Source organism: Hyperolius riggenbachi, chromosome 1 (assembly GCF_040937935.1).
Source record: "Hyperolius riggenbachi isolate aHypRig1 chromosome 1, aHypRig1.pri, whole genome shotgun sequence".
NCBI lineage: Eukaryota > Metazoa > Chordata > Amphibia > Anura > Hyperoliidae > Hyperolius > Hyperolius riggenbachi.
The window spans coordinates 608,764,082-608,788,047 of record NC_090646.1 but is presented as its reverse complement, the minus strand read 5'-3'; the positions used below and the strand labels follow the sequence as shown (position 1 = coordinate 608,788,047).

General features: G+C 43.3%; 1 protein-coding gene across 4 annotated transcripts in view; it reads right to left on the bottom strand.

Annotated features, from left to right (window-relative positions):
* Nucleotides 1–23,966, bottom strand: part of ERBIN (erbb2 interacting protein) — a 335,765-nt gene that overhangs the window by 8,941 nt on the left and 302,858 nt on the right. For 2 of the 4 annotated variants that reach the window (XM_068249944.1, XM_068249941.1), the window contains 4 exons: nucleotides 20,715–20,832; nucleotides 16,516–16,699; nucleotides 12,829–14,350; nucleotides 5,059–5,202 (listed from right to left, as the gene is read on the bottom strand). In XM_068249944.1, coding sequence (XP_068106045.1) covers nucleotides 5,059–5,202; nucleotides 12,829–14,350; nucleotides 16,516–16,699; nucleotides 20,715–20,832 — 1,968 coding nt within the window. The remainder of the gene's footprint in view (nucleotides 1–5,058; nucleotides 5,203–12,828; nucleotides 14,351–16,515; nucleotides 16,700–20,714; nucleotides 20,833–23,966) is intronic. The other 2 variants (XM_068249952.1, XM_068249959.1) reach the window with 2 other exon arrangements.

The window sequence follows — 23,966 nt, the reverse complement described above, 5'->3', positions numbered from 1 at the left end:
CCACCAAACTGCCAAAAAAGTGAACAGTCAGCAGGGAGGCTGGCCAGCATCTTTGTATTAATCATTTTCAGGGAATGTCTTTATAAAGAATTAAGGCCATGCTGTGAATCCCCTATGGAGAGATGAGCTAGCCCAAAATCTGTCGATAATGTCAGATTTCTAATACTTACTGTAAGTGACAGCAACACAGTACAGAAGTAATTTATGGCTCATTTTACTCAGGAAGAAATGAACTTCTTATTTATATGCATTTTAAATTTTAAGATTTTCGCGACAGTTCCTCTTTAAGCTGGGCATGAAAACCTGCACGGCTGCAAACAAAAATAACTGCACAGTGCGTTTTTCAATATGAAAATTTCAGATCCAACTAATTGGCATAACTGCTTTGAAAATTTGCCTCGTATTTTAAGTCATTTGCAAGCGATTATGCCAGCAAAATCATCCAAGCAAGAATTCGGACTACAAACAGAGCGTTATTTTCTGAACAACTGTGCAAAGCAAGAAAAGTGATTTTAGGCACCTAAAACTCCTAATGAAGAGCCCTGTGCCATGGCTCTCTGGGATCATCCAGTATTTGACTATGGCTCAAGAGCTGATAGTTGGTACCTCTGCTGCATATTAGCTTTTATTTATTGTATTATTGTGTCACAGATTATTTGATTAGGTTCCACAACACAGATTAAACAGTTTGTACTTCAAACAAACACTTATAAGCTTTACGATCTAGATCATGGCTATCCAACTCCAGTCCACAAGGGCCAAGGTCCTCACACATTTTTGGCATGGCTCAAATTGATTTTGTGGAACACATTTCTCCATATCTCAGTCCCTCCTAAACACTGGCATGGACATAGCCCTGGAGGATTGGAGTTGGACAGCCCTGATCTAGATGATGAAATTACCACATAGAATCATTACCACATTTTCCCAGCACGAAGAATAAACTCCTGGAAGAGTCAGTCCACAGAGAACTTATATTTGAGTGTTGGAAGATGATGTAGCATTACATCTCAGCTTCTTCTGTCTCTCAGGGACTGTGCTGATGAGATCTGTGCAAGCCACTTCTCAAGTCTACACTGCTGAGGAGGCAGCTATGAGAGGTCCCATTCATCGTTCTGGATAATATTTTATTTATAATGTAGTATGGAGACTGTAATAGGAATGGTTGGAACATCCATTTTGCTACAGTTATGGGAAGACTCCTCACCCTTCATGCTGAAACAATCTGGGCTTCTCAAAAATGTGCCTATACTTACAACATAGTGCCTAGAGGCATGCTGGGAAATTTATATCAGCAGTGACAGTAGGCAGCTTTATCCACTCCCTGCGTCTCTATAGATCTGGAACTTAGGGTCCGCACACAAGCTTGACAAAAGTCACTGCACACAAATGAGCGACGTGCTGCTAAAAGATATTACTCCAGCACGTCCCTAAAAGACATTACTCCGACACATTGGTAAAAGACATTGCTACTGCATGTCGCTAACAGACATTACCCTGTCACGTCGCTACGGTAACAGACATTACTCCGGCACGTCTCTAAAAGACATTACTCCGGGGACCTGTAGTTCCTTAACAGCTGGAGAACCAAGTTTGCAGATCACTGCTGTAGAATAACATTGTACACACCTGGCTGACTCCACGATATATGCCCTACAGTTGAGGGGAATTGATGCGCCAGTTGGACTGGGCACAATGCTTGATATTGGGCGTTTTCGATTTGGCTACATTTCAACACAACTGTCTTCCGATTTGGAGAGACATGTAGTTGGTCGGACGATTTAAATGACTTTTGTTTAGCGTGTGTATGTACCTTTATAGTATTAGTTTCTTTTACACTATAAATATTGACTGAAAAAAAAACACTTAGGCCCCATTCACACTTAAAACCGCAAAACACTGGCGATTAATGCGGAAAAAAATGACTGGACACTGCAACATTTTGGGTGCCATAGCGATTAGCGTTGCTATGCATGCTAATCGCCGGCAAACCGCTGCATGTTACGCGTATGCGGTTAACGCTAACTTCAACCACAGCAGTGAGAAAACTGCTATAGGTTTACATGGGCTAGTGGTTTTTAAGAAACCGCTAGCGTTTTGCGCTGAGCAAGTGTGAATGGGGCCTTAAAGACACAGCACCCATGACTTAGGGGGGCGGGGGGACGGAGAAACTCTGCTCTTAAACAGGAGGACATTGATTAGGTGGGAGATTGAATATACTTCTAAATACATTTTTTTTGTTGTAGTTACATTATATTTTGTATGTAGTTCACAATAAAAATGCCTAGAATAAAATATAAGTAGTGTGGAGCCCCACTTTATTCATTTAACTACAAGATTAGTAGAATAGTGACAACCAATCAGATTTCACATTACAGTTATCAGATTATGAAAAAAATGTATTCAATACCAATTAAATGTTAGGTTAGGTAAAACAAAGGTGTACGGTGTGGCACATCCCATAAAGTGAGCGAAAAGCACAGGTATCAATCCTAACTGACCACTATGGCAGCACTAGCAACTAGGACAAGCTGTCACTGGACATGTGCTCTGCTTTAGAGATGGAAGGAACAGTTCAATACATATTGCAAAGATCACAGACGCGTGCACCTTCCATCCAAGACTTTAATTCCACAAAGGTGACAGTCCAACATTCAATATATCGCTTCAGTGTGCATAGCCATGCAACAAGTTCGAGTGGCACGTAGCGTGACCAAGCGTCAGGAGACGCGAAACGGCCGTCGCTCGCCAACTTTGTGCCTACCACCCACCTCCCTCCCACTGACCAGTCACTGTATGGACACGTAAGATCCACGCCAGTTTGCTATTATTTGCTGTTGCATGGCTATGCACACTGAAGCGATATATTGAATGTTGGACTGTCACACTGTCACCTTTGTGGAATTAAAGCCTTGGATGGAAGGTGCACGCCTCTGTGATCTTTGCAATATATACCAATTAAATGTTACATTTTTGTTTGTTATGACTGTACAGTGAAATCTGATTGGACACGGGATAAGTTTGTTATAGACTGTCTTAATTGGAATACTTGCAATTAGTGACAGAGGCAAGCATTGATTGGATTACTGAGAGAACGCAGCAGTTGGAAGTGTAAGATACAGAAGCTGTGTTAGTGGGTGCCAGTGAGGACCACAGACTGAGCGACATATAGAACCATATCCATCAAGATTTAACTGAGCAATGGACTTCTTAAATAAGTCTATCCCTTTGTTATAGATGATAAGATGGACAGTGGTGGGGGATTCTGGGGTAGCGGTACTGTGTACACACGGGAGCTGCAACTGGGGTAGTAGGTAGTCATGAAGCTCTTCATTGCATGAATTTCTAAAAAGAGTCATTATCATATGTTTTTGAATGGTTTTGTGTTTGAAGTAAAATAAAGTTTACGGTTCATAGTTTACAACCAGTAATGCAGTCATATGCCCTTTCTTTTTCTTTTGGGTTTGCTTATACTGTAAAGGCATGTGCACATTTGGGCCAGATGGTACAGCACACTTACTGAAAGGACAAAAGGAGTGTTATTTTCCCCTTACAGATGACAGCTGTCATCAGATTATACCCAAATCATAAAGTAATTTAATAAGTGTTATTTTCTATATAGTGAGCAAGACTCCAGAAATGAGATATAAAATAGGCAAAGCCGCTATCTTGATTTCCCACATGGAACTGCTACCCCCAGTGGCAACAGCAGACAACAAAGCTAAATACAAGAATCACAAAGAGCAAGGAAGGCATTACACACAGGGGGCTGATCACTTTGCACAGCAAGGCTCAGAAGCAGGTCAGTTATCTTCACAAATATACATTTACCTCACTGGAGAACCGGACGTGTAAAGTGGTGGATTATTATTGAGCATTTGGATTTCTCATGCTTTATAATCAGTAGTGTGCAAAGTAAGAAACTTCTTGACCACAATAGAAAAGAGCACCTCGCCCACAGGAAAACCTCAGCAACCACCTGAGGTTTCTCCAGGTTACCGCAGAAATGGGAACTATATAACAGGCCCCAACTTTTCTTGAGCCTTTTCTACAGATATCAAAGAACTGTGTCATATCTGACCTCTCAATGCAGCCGTCATACCTGTACATTAATTGGCTTCTAAAATTCCTGGTTCTGAGAAACTGTCACTCGTCTTATAGTACTAAAAGTCACCAGACTGTCTGGACACAGGGGTGTAACAACAAACCCCATGTCCACCCTTACCCTGTGAAATTGTCAAGGGACCCCTTGGGATCGAAACTTCTACCTGCTGCACCCAACCACACTTTGCCCTGACACCATTGCAGAGTAGCACAGGGAGCGTAAGGAATACTTGCCTGCTTCCAGCACTGTATGGTTAACCCCTGACATGCTTTGATTCTATATGTGTGTGCCTTTTTAAATATCTACAATAAAGTGCAGTTTTTGAGCAGCATATACTGGTTTTTGTTCTCTGTTTTGGTTTTGCAAATATTACACTGCTGACTGCGCTACTCTGCATGTAAGTGTGGAGAGGGAGGAGGTGTGGTTCCCCCCCCCCCCTGCAATTTCAGGGGTTTGCAGGGGCTATTGTTACTCCCTCGTCTGGATATGAAGTTGTGTGCATACTCCTAAAGATTCTTGGAATGTCCCTATTGTACTTCTTTTAATGGCGGAGAGAAGAGAATGGTCTAACATTCCTGGCAATGACTTATTTCTGGGGAACACATCAGATGCCACCTGGGGAATCTCAGCCTGTCCATTCATGTCTTCCCGTAAGATCAGACCAGGAGATCTCTGGAGGAGTTGGACAACAGTCACAGTTGTATAAATGTTTTGTGAAGGGACTGTGGCCAGACACATTGGCTGATGATCATGTCATTTCTATGGACACATTTCATAATCAAACTGTATTAAATATCAGTTCATATTAGTGCATTTAGTGGGTTATCAATACCATACTGGAATAGAATGAATGTAACAGATTAGATGTAGAATTTTCAATCACCAATCAGTACAGTTGTCTCCACATTGCATCGTGCTTTGATTTAACCTAAGACGGCTACAGAAGTACTCACATGAAGTATGTGAACACCAGAACCTCTTCTGTCAGCAACACTAAAGGCAACACTGCCCTGGCTGCCATGCAGATCTCTAGAGCTGCCATACAGAGAGCTGCTACCTGCAGTGTAAGTGGAATTATAGGACCGTGACAGCATGCTCTGAATAGAGAAGGACAGATGGAACAACACAGATTAGTAAAGCATGCATATACAACTGAATGGGTTATTCACAGATGCACTCAACACACTTGGCTGCCATGCACCTCTCATGCAGACACAAACAAAGCAGTATGGTTCCTGTAACCAGTAACAGAGCTGTGAACATGCACACATGCGCCCTTCGAAGTCAAGTTAGGTTTGTGATCAGTGAGCCAATGAAATGTTGGACATACCTATAAACCAATAAACAACACATTTATTTATATAGATACATGCATGCATACAAACTAAAACACAGGAAAAGGTCATGCACAAGTCTTCTACATAATAACCAGGTGTCTTCATTCACCTCCTGTTCTTCACCAAAGAAACTGTAGCTAGATAAGTGGTGGTCACTGGTGTAGCAGAGGATGTGACAACGCTAGCAATAGTCATGTCTAGGAGAACTCATTGAGAAGCATGTAATTTGTTTGATCAGCTGATAGATTTGCAAAGCTCTGATTTGCTGTGATCACATCCTGCTTTAGCACATGATCATGAGTAGCAAATCAGAGACTTACATATCTTATGACCTGATCAAACTGATCACATGCTTCTCCTAGACATGACCATCACTGGAGAACTCCAGAGCCAGTGGACCTGAGAGAGCAACATGGTGCCCCCTCCTCCTGTCACTGCAGTAAACTCTTTATTGTTGCTGTAGTGGTATGAATTAAGTATTACTTCTATATGTGCTTTGGTAATCATTAAAGAGACACTGAAGTTAAAAAAAAATGATTATAAAATGAATTGATTGTGTAGTATGGATAATTACTAGAACAATAGTAGCAAAGAAAATATTTTCATATTTTTATTTTCAGTTATAAAGTGTTTTTTTTATAACATTGCATTATTCTCTAATATTTGCAGTTTACACACTATTCAGCATTCTAAATGATTTTACAGAACAGGCGAGTAAACTTTTAAACTGTCCTCTGGAGAGAAAAAGAAAATATAGTGACTGACAGTTGAGATAACAAGCTTCAGAAGACAGAGCTCTCTGCGACTTTGAAAGTCGTGGAACCCAATGGCTCTTTTGCATAGATAACAACTGGAGTTTCTTAACTCTTCCTGTACTGGAAACAATATTAGACGTATGTCTCTGCTCTTAATGTTTTATTTCTTAGCTATGCTACACATACAAATTGTTATATCATAATTTTTTTTCGCTTCTATGTCTCTTTAAACCATTCCTTTTCCTCCGCTTACACCTCTCTCACAGAGGGCCATATGCAATTCACATTTTCACCTGAGTTTTAACCTAGGTGATATTTTTAAATTTGTCAATAAAATGCCATTTAAGCCACCAGCAAGCAAGAAAATACTCAAAATAATTCTGATAATAGTTTTGCACTTACTTCTCAGTACTTTTTCAGTTGAAAAATGCTGGAAAATTATTTAAAATAGAAGATGAAAAAGTATCTCCTAGGAGAAAACTGGAATTGCAAATGGGCCAGAGTGTCTGTTCTTGGAAACTTGCTTTTGGTGGTGTGTATGATGTGATTCTCATACATACAATGCTGAGAAGGAGGTTAGGAGATGATGCTAAATATGTCCTGGGGCTCATGGCTCTGTAGCTTTGCCACTGGTGTTTATTTTCACAATGGACCTTGGGTTTACCAGTGAACGAAAAATGCCCAAAACACACATTCAGGGCTGGGACCCACTTGCTGAACTTTCTGAGCGCTGGTGATTGTCAAATCGCTACTCCAGCAGATGCCTATGAGGGTGGTCCCACCAGCAGCAATGCGATCGTGGAGTGATAGCAAAACGCTGCTTGCAGCATTTTGGTAGTGATCACTGAGTGACCGCATCAGTGGCTACAGTACCAAAATCGCAATCACTTTAGGAATCGTTGCACTTCTGAAATTCACCAAACTGTGGATGCTTTTGCAAATGCAAGTGGGCGTCCAGCCTGCGCATAATTTGTCTTTTCCAAACCTAAAAGCCTGCAGTCATACTTTCAACTAACCACTAGGTGGCAGTAAGGTATAATGTGGAAGCAATGTTCTTGGCAGAGAATGGAATTTCATGGTCCAGAGAAAGTCACCTCATTATATAAAGTTATCTGTTAAACATTATATAACTGCTTCAGTGTCGGCACGCCAGCCAGACACTAAATGCACCCTTTTACAAAAAGGTCTGTTTGAACTCTGAGCAAGGTTATGGAATGTGTTGTAAAAAGTTTGTTCTACACTGCAAATAACCAGTGACTGCACAGTTTCATAGAATATAACATAGTCCACCTTTTACCATAAAAAAGGTACTTAATGTAATATTGATAAAAAGTTAGGGAAGGGAAAAATCAATGCCTTGATATGTTGAAGCCTGTTTAAGAGTGACCTGAAGACACAAATCGTGTACTCCTAAAGTATTTATAACTAGACTTTAGGTCCGGAAGAAAAATTGGCACTGGAAGCACAGCCGCCGTCCTTTGGGGGCCTTTTTCGCTACCACTGTATCCTCTGCACACTGAGCGCTCTCGCCGCCAGTCGCTGTTCCGGTCTGCCATTGTGTGCATGTGTGGCCAGTGGATCCACCGCCAGGGGCCACTGCCTGCCCATAGCGAAGGTCACTGAAACGGACGACGGTGAACGTAGCTATCCTAGCATTTTATTATACATAGGATGTCCCGTACAACTACAATTCCTGACACTGATGTTAAAGTGGATTCGAGACATACTTTTGCGGTCTTCATTTTTGTGCCCATTTGTGGGCCAACTATACTATGTATGCTGGGGCACCAATAATATATACTCTGCTATATACTACTTTCCCCATACACTGCTACTACATACTACTCTATATATACTTCTACTCCTCCCCTATATACACGGATTTCAGAGGCAAGGGGGTGGAGAGGGGAGTGGAGTTTTCACAGGCTGAGGGGTGGAGATACAGAGCAGCTTGCTTGTGTAATGACAAGCAGAATATGGCTGCTCTTATTTGATCACAGGAAGAAATAATCATATACTGTTGAAGCGGTTTTAAGCAAGATTTGCTGTGTAAACGATCTAAACTTTAGATAAGATATATAGACAAGTTACTTGCTATATTTCTTTGTTTATCTCGGATCCGCGTCAAGCTAACAGCCTCAAGCTATTAGAGCAATTTAAAGTGGATCCGAGATAAACTTTTACTCACTGCATCATTGTGTTCCTTTCATATAGTTTTTTGGTGCATTCCTTACGCCAAATACTTTTTTTTGTTTTGTTTTAATACACTAATTCCCTATAAACTAAACAAGCCTCGCCCACAGCTTTTCTAGAGTGTCTTGGCACTGTCAGACTCATGTAGAAAGGGCTTATAGGAGCTCAGTCTGGGAAGGAGGAGGCTACTAGCCAGAGATTTCAGAGGCAGAGGGGAGGAGGGACGAGTGAAGTTTTCACAGGCTGAGGGCTGGAGATGCAAATCAGCTTGCCTGTGTGTAATATGACAAACAGAACGTGGCTGCCCTCATTGTGTCACAGGAATAAATAATCATAAACTGTTGAAGCTAAATGCAGCTAGATTTGCTGTGTAAACTATCTAAACTTTAGATAAGATATACTGACAAGTTACTTGTTATAGTTAATTTTTCATCTCGGATCCGCTTTAACATCTTGCCAATAAATTAAAAGAGCTTTTTCACTCTGTGGTGCCTGCCTCTTCTATGCCTACTTTATGGTTTGACCCTAGAGTGCAGGGATATGATCTGGCATTGGCACTCCAGTCCCCTCTTCAGCGAGTGCCACTCCACTCTTTGTGTTTCCACTGTTGAGTTTGCCAGCAACAATAAACCATTCTGACCTAACTGTGCAGCATAATAATAATAATAATAATAATAAAGTCAGAGCTACACAGGTCTTGGTCTAAAGAGTTAATGAAATCATACATGAAACACATTTTCATTTCTGCATTTCAAGGGATGTTGAGCTTGTTCTCTCCTCTCTCAAACCCTTTCAGCCTTGCAGGTGCACTCGATTACTACTCATAGTATTATACATCCTGATTTACACTGCAGGAAGAGATTTACACTGCAGTAACATGGTGTTCTTAAAGGGACTTCGAGCGTCTCTCATGGGCTTGCCTTTAAGACTCCGACCAGTACTGCGAAGTACTTAAAGAGGTTTTCGTTCGATTTCAATTTAAACATCGCGGCTGCCATCTTGGCTAAGTTATAACTTCTAGGTCACCCCTGTCTCCTATGTTAGAGAAGTGCATCACTGAATGAAGCAGGAAGAGACACACATGGCCATTGCAAGAGGTTCCTCCAGAGGGGTCATAGCACAACTTTGATGGAAGTCGTCTGGCTTAAAGGCATGCCCATGAGAGGTGCTCGGAGTCCCTTTTAAAGGAACCCGAAATGAGAGGGATATGGAGGCTAACATATTTATTTACTTTTAAACAATACCAGTTGCCTGGCTATCCTGCTGATCTTCCTAGTTAGTCGTGTCTGAATCACACCCCTGAAACAAGCAGAGGATCAGCAGGACATCCAGGCAGTATGCATTATTTAAAAGGATGTAAATATGTCAGACTCCGTATGTCTCTTACTTCAGGTGCCCTTTAAACATACTCAATACAGTGGTTAATTATCTGAGGCCTTTTAAGTTGAATTACTGAAATAAATTAATTTTTGCACGATGTTATTTTTTTTAGTTTCACCTGTATGTACGTTACCTCTGTACTGCACAGATACAACTGGCCTCCCATTCAGAGGCACTGAACTTCCCATTTTTTACAAATATTTACAGCATGAGCTTGAACACAGTTTCGCTTTGAATACACAAGTAATTTAGTAAAGATGAGTGTGATGTACTTCCTGCCTTTTGGATACTACGTTTTATTAGGGTGTATCATCATCAATCTGTGACAATGCCTGTAAAGGCACGTATGCATCTTCTGCACACCTAGCAGTGATTTAGGTACTATCATTAGAAATGAAGGAACATTCGACTGGTGTGGCAGGGACTATGCTTCTTCACAATGTTAGAAAATGACACCAGTTTTCTTGTCTGCCAATAACCTGTGAGCAATGAGTTGAATTCTCACACTAGCTTGTTTTGAAGCTGGGTTATCCTGCCTTGTTATACCTAATTTTTGGAACAGCATGTCACCATAAGGCCAGTGACGTCCCTTACTGTAGCCTCGCCAGTAACGTCTCTTACTGTAGCCTCGCCACTGCACATTATACCCACAACTCTAGCCCATACTACTTTCATCTGTTACCATGTGACAGTAACTGCTGCCTTGTTAGAAACCACCGCAACTCCACAGGAGTGACCATTGCCATATAAGAAGAAAATGAGTGACGAAAGCTGTTTCAGAAGAAAATGAGTAAACCAGCATGTCAAGGGAGGCTAGGGGTGCCAATACATCTCTCGATTTCGAGGGATAATCGGCTTTTCAATCCGATAATTTTATCAGATCGGAGGAGAATTGATACTGCAACATGGTGGAGGGGATCGATCGGGAAAATCTTAGTTGCCAAGGTTCAGTAGGTTGCGCTCTGGGAATGGCGTTCAATTTCCCGATGACTGAAAAACCCCGGCCAGTGATACCCCCCCCACTCTACTCCTGTGCGCAGTGTTGAAGGCTCGCCTGTTGAGTGCAAATCTTAGCCTCTTTTGGCTTCCAACGCCACTGTGAGTGACTGTACCACGTGACACTAGTGCATGTAACGTTGTCACCACATGCACCAGTGTACAGGCACTCACAGTGACAATGGAGAAGGCTAGGATCCGCACCAGCGTGACAGGTGAGTCTTCAACACTAAACATGGTCAGAGAAATCTACTGGAAATTGCTGTGCAGTGTATGGGCAGGCAATAGAACCCTCTCTGATCAGATTTGATCAGAGAGGGATCTATCTAATGGTCGATCTGGTGGCACAGTGAGTGACGCATCAAGGTAGGATGAGTTAAATTACGACACCAGAGATTGAGTGGCTCGAGTTGAGGCACAAGAATCTGCATTTCCATTACTATGTCCAAGACTATGTGTAACAGGACATTCTTTCTATTCAAATAGCATTGCCATTGATGCTTTCTCCACTTGCTGCCTTAAGGGTAATGTGGAAAATATGTGCTCCCACGCTCCTTAGTCACACATGACACGTCCACCCTAAGGGCAAGAGAGGGAGGAGCACATGAATGGGTTGCAGGCTGACTTGTAGACCCTGGGCCATAGGCTGGATAAACAAATAGTAAAGAGTCTCATGACAAGACTTTACAACAGTGGTATTAATTTTCAAGCCATCCCAAAAGGCCTTAGCAAAGGTGTCGCTACCTTAAATAGTTTAATTGTTCTACATTGTATAGACTACAAAGAGATAAAGCAACACCATCATTTGGCTTTATTATGCCTCTAGTAGTGTGGCTAGTACAGGAAATTCAGACAAGCATACTACACAGCTGGAGTCCACAAATGTTGTATAAAGGCCCATACACACGCCTGACTAAGGTGGCCGATGACTCCCTCCTCAGCCGATAGGATTGTGTAGTGGCCATCAACTCCTGCACAATCCGCCAGGCGGATTAACTCACCATCACCACCACCACCACGGCTGATCGCATTGTCTGTGCCGCTCACATGCGTAATGTCATGCAGGCTCCATTCACTTAGCAACAGAATGCGTTGTCAGCTACATAGCTGACATGCTGGTCAGGCTACTCAGCAATGTTGCACTAGGGGATCAAGCCACGATCTCCAACGGGCGACAAAAAATCAAGAGGTGTGTAGTTCCCACTACGTATGGACATGCAGCATTACCCTGCATCCGAGCCTTGAACGCTGACATACCTATCTGCAGGGTCAGTGTGATTGTGCAGCCGCAGCTGGGCCACACATGCCGCCATTTAGGTCATCAACATTATCGTAGAAGACAGGTTGACAGGAAGATGCTGAGCTCTTCACTCGCCCTGTTGCTGCCCATTTTCATAATGCTGGCCCCTATGTGCGTGCTCCTGTGTGTGGTTGGCTCTCTGCTTTATGATGCACTGGAGCAGTGAGCGTAAGGAGACACTTTGTAAAGCCCTGAAAGAAGTTCCGGACCATTTTCTTGAATTGAAAATAAACAAGAAAACGGGTGGTGGGAAGCAGCGAAATTAGCAGCATTGAGGTCAGGCAGGCATACATATGTTTATATTAATGTGTTTCCAATGTTACAGGTGTCCTTTAAGTGAAGTCTAATGACTTTCATGCCACCGAACAGAGCTCCAGTTATGGGACCTATAAATGGAGCTCTTGCAGGATCGCTCATTACACAATTGACAGGAACTGGTAAACTTATGGTGCTAATAATACCCTAACCACTCCACACCATCCTTAATGTGTGCCTGATTGTGACCACAATATCATTTTGAAATCAAGCAAACTTAATAAACCATTAAAAGTTTTTTGGGGAAAATGATGAAAGACTGAAGAGAACAAAAAAACGAGTTCACCAAAGTTGCTAAAAGAACATTTTCATGGGTTATGAGACCTGCACTAGTTTGCCAGGAGGAACTGATCTGGTTGGAGAAACTGTTCTTCTTTGGGATACATTGAATCATGAAGGTCTCGATGATCGAGATCTCCTAAACAATCATCTATGACATTTTCTTACCTTTTCAAGCTTCTTTGCTTCTATGTGCCGCAGGACCTGCTCCCTCCAGTCGTGTGGAACTTTACCCCTGCCTGGAGGGTCCAACAAAGAGTGCTCGGAATTAACCCTTGCATTTGGCTTTTTGGAGGGACTAGTCCGAGAGTAGTTAAAATCACTGACAGACATGGTTCTCTCGGGAATATCGTTAACAGAAGGTCGTGCGCTCTGTGGTCTGGGTGCATTAGGGCCATCCATGCTGTATGTCCTGGCAGAAAGTGGTCTCTGTGGTCCTGCAACCATGTGCGGAGTTCTCCCCATTGCATGTATGTCTCTGTAGGTCATATAGTCCCCCTCAGGTGCAACCATCCTCCTCGCAGGTCCTGCATCACCCAGAGACATAGAAGCATTAGAAGAGGCGCTGCCTTGTCTTTGAAGTGTGTTACGGCTTACTCCCTGGTGGAGCCGATCATTAGGAGACATGCCCCATGCCTCTACGTGTCTTGGTCCCATCCTCTGATGCGCACCATACATGTTACTTGCTCTTACATTATTATGGTTAGAGAAGTTCATATTGGCAGAGTGCTTGACATAACTGGGACTATCCATGCTGTCAGACATATGAAATCGTGGAGGAGGCAAGCCCCCTTGATCCACTGAGGCCATTTGTTTCTGTGTCCACAGATTGTCTTTGGCTGCGCTGCTACTAGTACTACTACCACCGCTACTGTACTGAACATTATACTGAGGCACAGCAGACATTTGAGACCCCTGGGGACCCCTCATTATGTAGGCACCCTCAGGGTTGTGGTTAGAATCAAATTTGAACACAGTTTTCTTTCCGGCAGACACCAGATCGGATGAGGAAGACGAAGTAGAGAATACCTGCAAAGGTTGATCATAGAGCAAAGTTGCAGACTTGCTTCTAACAATATTCTGCCCTTCGGCAATTGCTGTTTTACTAACATACGGCGGTTGCGGGGAGCCACCGTCACTGAGGATGTCATAGATCCGCAACGCCCCCGTCTCAATGTTGGTTATGCTGTGAGATTTTGAAACAGAGCCCACAGAGTCTCCCAGCTGTGGAGACAAATCATCGGTGCTCTTTGAAATGCACATGTCATAAGAAGGCACTGAATCCTCTGAGGCACTCCTGACCGGTTCTCTTATGTCCAGAGACATCTCCACGTCCGGAGAGTGTCCGTTAACCTTACTCACTGCACAAGCTTTGGGGAAGGTCTTTCTATTTTCCAGAAGTTCAAGGTCCAGTTTTTCATTATTGTTAAAACATCCCTTACTGGACCCCATCTCCTGCGAGATCAACGGCCGCTCAAAACAATCTGCGTGCACGCCGTCATCATTGGTCAGATTATTGTTTATGTTAATTTGGTTCAAGTTGTGTGGTTTATCAGTGTTATTAAGTCTCTTCTCTTGAACTAAGTTTTCTTCACTGCTGGGTGATGGGATCTCTGTGATCTGCCTTTCATCAACTGCGTTCAGTTTTCCACCATTATGCAAAAGGTTGTTCAGGTTTTCATCTTCTTGCCTGCAATCAGAAGAGAAAATGAAGGTCTAGCACATACATGTCAAACTTCGGCCCACGGGCCAAATCTGGCCCTTAGAGCCATTACATTTGGCCCTCAAGTGGTTTCCACACTTTGCAGTGTGTTAGGCCCACTCTAGACCACCAAGGGAAGCTATATTCGAGGTGAAGCCCTAGATCACCAGGGAAGCCATATGGGGGAGGTAGGAGAAAAGCACTAGACACCCGTGAACTGTATAGAGGAGGGTGGGGGACTCTAGACACCAGGGAACTGTATAGGGGAGGAAGGACCACTAGAACCCAGGGAACTGTATAGGGGAGGAAGGAGAGACACTAGACAGCAGGGAATTGCATAGGGGTTGGAGAGGCCCTTAGACACCTGGGAACTTTATGAGGAAGGTGGCCAGTAGACATTGAGGTTGGCCCGCGATTAGGTCTCTGTGTACAACTTTGGCCCACTTTGTATTTGAGTTTGACACCCCTAGTTTAGCATCACGATGGCTGTAGATTGTGTAAACCACTCAGCAAATAAATATCAATTTTCTCTATCCCAAGTAGCATAAATGACTACTTTATAAACATTATTTCATACTGCTGTACTGGTTAACACTAACATTAAAGTCATTTAATTTAAGGGGCAGCACGATGGCGTAGTGGTTAGCGCTCTCGCCTTGCAGCGCTGGGTCCCCGGTTCGAATACCAACCAGGTCAACATCTGCAAGGAGTCTCCGGGCATTCTGGTTTCCTCCGGGCACTCTGGTTTCCTCCCACATCCCAAAAACATACAGATAAGTTAATTGCCTTCCCCCTAAAATTAGCCCTAGACTATGATTCATGCACTACACGATATAGACATATGATTATGGTAGGGACTAGTTTGTGAGCTCCTCTGAAGGACAGTAAGTGACAAGACAATATACTCTGTACAGCGCTGCGTAATATGTCGGCGCTATATAAATACTTAAATAAATACATTTAATTAAATAAAGCACTTTTAGTACATACAATAAATTATTTTAATAACTATATATATATATTATTTAATAACTATATAGTATATAAACACCCCCGGTTAGGGCTTCTAACAAAAGGGTGCCCAGTACAGATTAACAGGCTCATCTCGTTACATTCTTCTGCCCCTAGGAACCCCTGCTATGAACTTAGCATTAGTGGCAAAACATATATATTGTAGGCAAAGTAAAGAGCTACAGTTGGCACCAAATGTACTGACAGGGAATACAGGTGGCCTTCAAAACGGTGTGCTCACTATGGTTCCAGCACAATACATAATCCAAATAAGCAAAGGCATAGCACTATTTTGCAGGCTCTCCCGCTTTGTCAGCAGCCACAAAAAGTAACTTTTGTGGCCTCTGACAAACCGGTAGAGCCCACAAAATGGCTGTGAGGCTGAAGCCCCTTTAATCCCATCACTGCTGGATACTGTAAGTGTTGTTACCAGTGCAGGGGCGTAACTAGAAGTCCCCAGGCCCCCCTGCAAGAATTTGAGCGCCCCCCCACACACCCTGGGGACCGCTCATGGCCATTTTAGGGGGGCTGGAGGGGGTCGCAGCATGAAGGGAGAGCTTTTAGCACGTCGGTGGGGGGGGGGGGCAGTCTCCCCGTCCCTCACCTCTGGCTCTCCCTTCTGCGCTCCCCTCCTGCATCTATGTAAGTGGCAGCAGCAGAGGCGGCAGCTATAATTACCTCCATTCACCACCAGAGGTCGCCGATCTGCAAAGGCTTCACATTACTTCCTGTTTTAACAGGAAGTAATGTGAAGCCCTTGCAGATCGGCAACCTTCATGGTGAATGGAGGTAATTATAGCTGCCGCTGCCACTTACATAGATGCAGAGGGGAGAGCCCGAGGTGAGGGAGGGGGGGGGGGACCGTCCCCCCTCCCCACTGACGTGCTATCAAGCTCTCCCCTCATGCTGCGACCCCTACAGACCTCCAAAACGACCATGAGCGGGCCCCCCCCCCACCCACGGGGGCAAGGGCTGCTTCCCCTATTGTTACGCCAGTGCACCAGTGATTAAACTGCCTAAGAGTGTGGACTGGTGTCCTGCCTTGGCTTCTTTGGATAACATATATATTGTATGCTAAGAAATGCACTATTAGTAAAATGCAGAAATGTATGATAGTTATGTTAGAGTAACACAATACAGACCTTAATTTTATGCTCATGGCAATGCTGGCTTCTTTCTCTGGAGAGCACAGTGAGGTGTCATGGCTGCTCACAGTGTTCAGGGAGACCGAGTCCGACATACGGGACGGTGAGGAACAGTTACTGTTGTTCTGATTGCTGTTTTGGGTTGCTTCGTCAGATAAGGAGTCTGCATCTTTAATATCATCTAAAACACAATAGGTTGTCAGTCAACATCCCTGCAATGGCCACAGCTCAATGGAGAGTATATTAGAACATATTAGTCAGGGCCTTGTCACACTTTGTCTGGGTGTTGCATTACACTTTAATGCCATGTACAGTCTTTCCTGGTGTGGCACATAGGCCATTCATATGGATGACAGAGCATCCACTGCCTAGAAAAATGCGCGTAGCAGTGCAGTGTAAGCTGCGGTTGAGGAAAGGAGTTGGAGGTGTTCCGCTCCATGCATAGTGTGAAAAATAATTAATAATAAGAATAATATAATTATCTACTGAATTTTCTCACAGGAGATTTTTTCAAACCTTATCAATTGAAATAACTTTTAAGGCCTTAAAGCCTCATCTACACGGGTAGATGAGGCTCCGGATCGGAGCCTCGATTAGCCGCCGGATCGCCTCTTCCGCGGTACCCACCGTGTCCCCGCTCGCCGCATTCGATTCCCCGCTTGTCCCCGCCGGCGCAGCTTATCTTCCGCTCGATTCCCTGCCATTGTCCCCTCGCGGGGAACGAGCAGGGAATCGGCAGTGGGGAGATCCGTCCTGTCGGATCTTATCAATCGAGCTGCATCAGCGGCTCGATTGATAAGGAACATCGGAGCCTCATCTACCCGTGTAGATGAGGCTTTAAAGAGAACCAGAGACGAAGAGCATAACAGATGTTCTACATACCTGAGGCTTCCTCCAGCCCCATCAGCCTGGATCGCTCCCACACCGCCTTTCTCCGCTGCCTCTGTCTGCCGGTACCGGGTCCCGTCATTTCTTCCAGTCAACACAAGCGCAGTACGCTCCCTCCATACTACGCAGGCGCATGCGTAAAGAGCCAGAGGGAGCCCCTGCACATACGGAAAACTGGTCGCGTCTGACGGAAGTGAAGGGACCCGGTACCTGCGATAGAGGCAGCGGAGGACGACGGCGGCGTGGGAGCGATCCATGCGGATGGGGCTGGAGGAAGCCCCAGGTAGGTATAACATCTTTTTTCCATTTTTTAGCTAGTCTTCGTCTCTGGTTCTCTCTAAACACAAACAGGAGCACAAAAAAAAGTTAGTTCAGGCCTCACTTTAGTGATTTTAATTATCTATGTTTTTGGTATCTGTCCTTGGAAATTGTCCGCAACAAAGATATTGTCTTTTTTGGAAAGTAAAGCCTGAACTAACTTTTTTGGTGCTCTTGTTTGTGTATAAAGTGCTATAACTTAAAGGGACTCCGAGCAATGCAGAAACTATGGAAAGATACATATCATTTTAAAGCTCTCTTTCTCCTCTTTCCAATGATATATAAACCGCCGCCCTACGCCTTTTAGTTTTCACTATTTTCGCGATTGAAATTTCCGCGTCCGCGATTTCAATCGCAAAAATAGAGAAAACTAAAAGGCTTAGGGCGACGATTTAGGTGTCGCCAGAAAGAGGAGAAAGAGAGCTTTAAAATGATATCCATCTTTCCATAGTTACTTGTATTACACAGGACAACACTTTCCCCAGTGTCAGCAGCTCCATTCAGCAGAATGGAGCTGCTGACTTTAGGAAAAAGTCGCCCTGTGTAATACAATGTAACTATGGAAAGATGGATATCATTTTAAAGCTCTCTTTCTCCTCTTTCTGGCGACACCTAAATCGTCGCCCTACGCCTTTTAGTTTTCTCTATTTTCACGATTGAAATCACAGACGCTGCAATTTCAATCGCGAAAATAGCGAAAACTAAAAGGCGTAGGGCGGCGGTTTATATATCATTGGAAACAGGTGAAAGAGAGCTTTAAAATGATATGCATCTTTCGATAGTTTCTGCACTGCTCGGAGTCCCTTTAAAGGAACACTATCGATTTACATATTTTTTCAATTGAGATAGGAACTGTTAGGGAAGTGCTGCTAAGTACTGGTGTATACATTTCACTAGCAACCTCTTTGTTTACGGTTATCAAAACACTTTCAAACTTTACTGACGCCAAAACTGACGGCAGTCTGAGCCATGAGGAGAGGGGAAATTCCCCTCACACTTGATCAGTTAACCCTGTGTGTAACTCTGTGTGTGAGAGAGAGAGACAGGACACAGAAGCTGCAGCTTCTGTGTCCTGTGTTTCTGACTGAAGAGCCTGAAGAGAGCAGACGAAACTTGTTATGAACATTTGTAATTATACACTTTCCGAAGGGGTACCCAGGAAACTGATACCATACACTCTTGTCAAATACACTGACAGGCCCTTAACAGTACAATAACAATAAAAAAGATACTTTTATTAGATGTTTAAAAACAATGTTTGTACAGGACTCTACTCTGTAGAGTTGTCACTGTACTATGAAGAAAAGCAAACAGATCACTGTTAATCCGCTGAGTTAAATAAACTCAGTTCACTCAGGGCTGCAAAGGAGGTCTTTGCCTATCCCCCACTGCTCACAGGTATATTTGAGCGTGGTGTGGCTATTCCCTCGTAGACCCCAGATCGGACTAAGTATGAGGGTTAGGCTGCACTGTATATAATATGAGCACTTTGTAAGCTTCACTGTCCTGTCTTAGGACCCCCTTCATATCACTGTTACCGTTTGATGTGGGTCTTTCCAATGTGTACTGACAACAGCTACAGACTAGGGGGTCACATTGGATTTCTGATGGCCCAGTCTGTAGCTGTTGTCAGTACACATTGGAAAGACCCACATCAAACGGTAACAGTGATATGAAGGGGGTCCTAAGACAGGACAGTGAAGCTTACAAAGTGCTCATATTATATACAGTGCAGCCTAACCCTCTAACCCTCATACTTAGTCCGATCTGGGGTCTACGAGGGAATAGCCACACCACGCTCAAATATACCTGTGAGCAGTGGGGGATAGGCAAAGACCTCCTTTGCAGCCCTGAGTGAACTGAGTTTATTTAACTCAGCGGATTAACAGTGATCTGTTTGCTTTTCTTCATAGTACAGTGACAACTCTACAGAGTAGAGTCCTGTACAAACATTGTTTTTAAACATCTAATAAAAGTATCTTTTTTATTGTTATTGTACCGTTAAGGGCCTGTCAGTGTATTTGACAAGAGTGTATGGGAACATTTGTAATTGTCACAGTTTTTCATACTGTTTTTGCTCTCAGAGAAAAATACTCTGCAGCTTGATATGCAACACTGACTGTGCATTGAAGCAGACACCCCTTCTGCAATTGATTTGTCCCAATATAGCGAAATCCTACACTCAATAAATTAAAGTTTTTGCCTCTGATATTTAATATGAAAAGTGGGAAAATGTTTACACAGCTACTTAGACATAATTTGTACATTGTAATTTTAGAACACTTGGATATTGATAGCATTCCTTTAAGTTACAGGGCCCACACTCTATGAATGTCTACACTCCTGAGGTGGAAAGGTAAATTCTACCCGGTGTACAGAACGCATTACTTTTTTCATGTCTGAGGGCTGAATTCAATTAGCCAATACCCGCCCCTCCCCCCCCAGTAACCAAGAATATACTGAATGTTATTTATACCTTTTTTAGTTCATTTTAAAGTTATTTTGAAGATGACATGAAAAACTTTCTGATCGGGCTCAGGCAGAAATAGCCGAGCCCGATTGGGCCTGCTCTACTGCACAGGCGACTCCCATCTGCGCCGTAGAACAGACCCGATCAGGCTTGACTATTTCTGCCTGAGGATGATTGGAAAGCCGCTACTGCGCCTGTGCTGGATAGCGGTCGGTAAATATTGCAGGCGCTAATGCACCTATGCCACAGCTGACATCCTTGTCGGATGTGGTTTCGGGGGTTGCCAGCGCTGGGTCCCTGAGTTTGAGGAGGTTGGGGGAAGCCTCATTAGGATCCAGAGGCTTCCCCCTCCTTTTTTTGTTACAAATCCACTTTAAATGTTTGTAAAACTGCAAACAAAGAGACCAAAATAATAACCCCAATAATTGCGTATACACAATGCTCAGAACTGATGGTGTGAAGAGATGCTCAGGGCAGCTGCGTTCCGGAATTGTGTGAGGACAAGTTTAGCAGAGCTCACCTTTCTTGTTGTTGCTCAGCGCTACCACTTTTGGTTGATTCATAGAAGTCTCTATAAGGGGCGGCCGCATTTCAGCCATTTTCATTTCTTCATCATATGACGCATCTTCTGATTCCTGCTGAAACAATTCCAAAAGACAAAAAATAAAACATTATTTCTCACAAATGCAGTTATAGAACAAAACTAAAAATGATTTATGTTAACATTACAGTTGACTTCAAGAGAGACAGTGTCTGATTTACAAGACCTAAAGCTAAAGATGTTAGATGTTTTAGGCTGGGAACACAGGAGTCTGTGCGGAACACCATAGGATTTCTGCCATATGCACTTCTGTGTTTTTCTCTGTTAATCGCATTTTTCTATACGTTTGTGTTTTGCATGCGTTTTTCATGCATTTGCGTTTTTACATAATCTGCCTTTCTAATAGGGAAAAATACAGTCACTGAACTGAATTCCAATCAGTAGCCGATATTCCCCTTTCCCATTAAATCTTTATCTTTTCTATACCTTTTCTCGAATAGATCATCAGGGGAAGGGGGGGGGGGGTCTCATATTGTGGTGAAACCCCTCCCACAGTGTGATGTCATGACCAAGGTCCTGACAGTTTTTTTGTCTGTGAACCTCGTTGCATTGTGGGAAACTGCCAAGCAACCAGTATCTCCTTCTGTGCTTAGAACTCTCAGTAAGGAACATTCCTCACAGATCACCTGGCAGAACTAAATATATCATCAAAAATGAAGAGAAAAAGCACTGGCACCAAAAATGCAGCAGGGAGGATTTCAACCACAAATGGGCTTACCTGCAGTGTGCTCCACAAACAGTCAAATTGCAGTCCAAAGAACGAGAAGATGATGGGCATCTACTGCATAAAAACCCTTTATTGTGGTGGGTAGACACAGTGGTTACAGCAGTGGGGGGAGAAAAAAGATGTCTGACAGCTGTTTCGCAGAGATAGACCCCGCTTCCTCAGAGACCAGTCTCTGAGGAAGCGGGGTCTATCTCTGCGAAACAGCTGTCAGACATCTTTGTTCTCCCCCCACTGCTGTAACCACTGTGTCTACCCACCACAATAAAGGGTTTTTATGCAGTAGATGCCCATCATCTTCTCGTTCTTTGGACTGTAAATATATCATCACCAGTGATACATTTCAGAATGTAAATCAGGGAGAAAAATATTTTACAATGGGAAACATTGACTAAATAATCTATAAATTAATATTGTAAAAATAAGCAAATTTACTAGTTATGTTACTTTCACTACAGTTCCTGCAAAAATGCATGTGCCTTCCCCCCATAGGAAAGCATTCGCATACAGTATGTGAAAATAAGCTAAGTTTTGTGCAAGTTTAAAGCATTACAAATGTTATATCGAGTTTCGATTTGCAATGTGGCCAAATTTTGCCATAAATAAAGTAACCAGCTTAAGGATGATTTTAATTAAACGAAAACATTGATCTCTCCCTCCGTAACTTTTAAGATGGAAGCTCTGCCCTGGGGCACTCTTTGAAGTCATATAAATAGGATGAAAGACAAGTTCAAAGCTCTTTATTTAAATAAGCTAACAAGATATAATCATTGGTTTCATTATTCATTTCGCAAAGGTAAAGAAGGTGACTCATTCCTTGGCAGCAATGCACTGAGCAAACAGTGAAACTTCTGGAGGCCATAGATGGCAGATGTCTCATCGAGAACAATGGATGGTAAGACCGCTTCCAATCTTGGAATCAGCTCAAGTACTGTAGCTGGAACACACCATGGGCTTTTTTTCTGTTAAGTGAAACCGGTGATATGTGGACACAAAAGCTTCCTTTCCTTCTTCCACAGATAGATGACAATTAGTCAGAAACCATGGCTTTTGCACTTGGCTGTTATAAGAGATGGCTATCGCACCTATAAGTCTCCCACTATAAGTGCTGCTGCCTACTGTGTGGCCCAGTCACAAATCCAAAGCTTCTGCAGCTATAAACATCTGATTGAGTAATGGTGGATATAAAACATGCAACATTTAAACTACTAATCTTGGAATGACTATTAAAGTGCTGGTTAGTGCACTGATAGTTGCTATCATTAGCAGTGCTGACTGCGTTGTCACATGCCTCGATTCATAAAGCATTCGGAAATGCTGAAAACTGCTCACTTTACCGACCACACAGCAAAATCTGTATTCATAAAGGCTTTTTCCGCATTGCACGGTGATTATCATAGCAAAAGTAACAAGTAGTCATTTCATAAAGATAAGAGGTAGCGGTATGCGGACGGGTATTACCGCTACCTGTATGCGGACGGGTATTACCGCTACCTCTGATGTGGCGAGAAGCGTGCGGAATACATTGCAGTGAATGGGACAGACCTCCCAAGGAGCTGCAGAGAGAACACCGCACGGAGGGATTCCGCCTGCTTCTCCTGTTTCCGCATGTCTCCCGACAGCCTAACGCCTGCCTACAGCGGAATATCTCCGCACGCCTGTGACAACTAGCAACATTTTTATGAATTACCACCCTGAAGGCGGAAATACCGACAGCGGTGTTTCCCCGCTCGACGTTACCTTCCCGACAGCACTTTTATGAATCGAGGCCATAGACTCCCCTCTGCTAGTGGATCGTTCCAACGCAGTTACAACTTACACACAGTAAAGCAGAGCTTTTGGCTCGGATATTTACCATGACAAATAGGAAAATGCTTACACGGCTATTAAATACATTTTAGACATTATTTTACATTGTCATTTTATAACACTTGGTAATTGAAAGCCATCCTTTAATATACTGCTGCTCAGCCTTTACACTGAATCAGAACAACGCTACTGAAGAGTCATCCTGCAGCAGGTGCTACTAAATGGTCATCCTTAAGCAGAACAATGCCCGTAAAAAACCTCACCCTGCAGGAGGACAATGATGATAAACCCTCATCCAGCAATAGGATAATGCTGATAAATCCTCACCCTAAAGCAGGTAAATGCTGCTAAACCCTCATTCTGCAATACAATAATGCTGCTAAACCCTCATTGTAAACTATGTTGCTGAACTATCAACTTGCAGTAGGGCAATCCTACTAAACGCTCATCCAGAAACACAACAATGCTGCTGAACCCTTTTCCTGCAGAACGCCAATGCTGCTAAACCTTCATCCTGCAGTGGGGCAATGCTACTAATTAGTCATCCTGCAGTACTTCAGTGCTGCTAAACACTCACCTTGCAGTAGAGCAATGCTGATGAATTCATCATCTTGCAGTGGGCTAAAGCTGTTGAACCC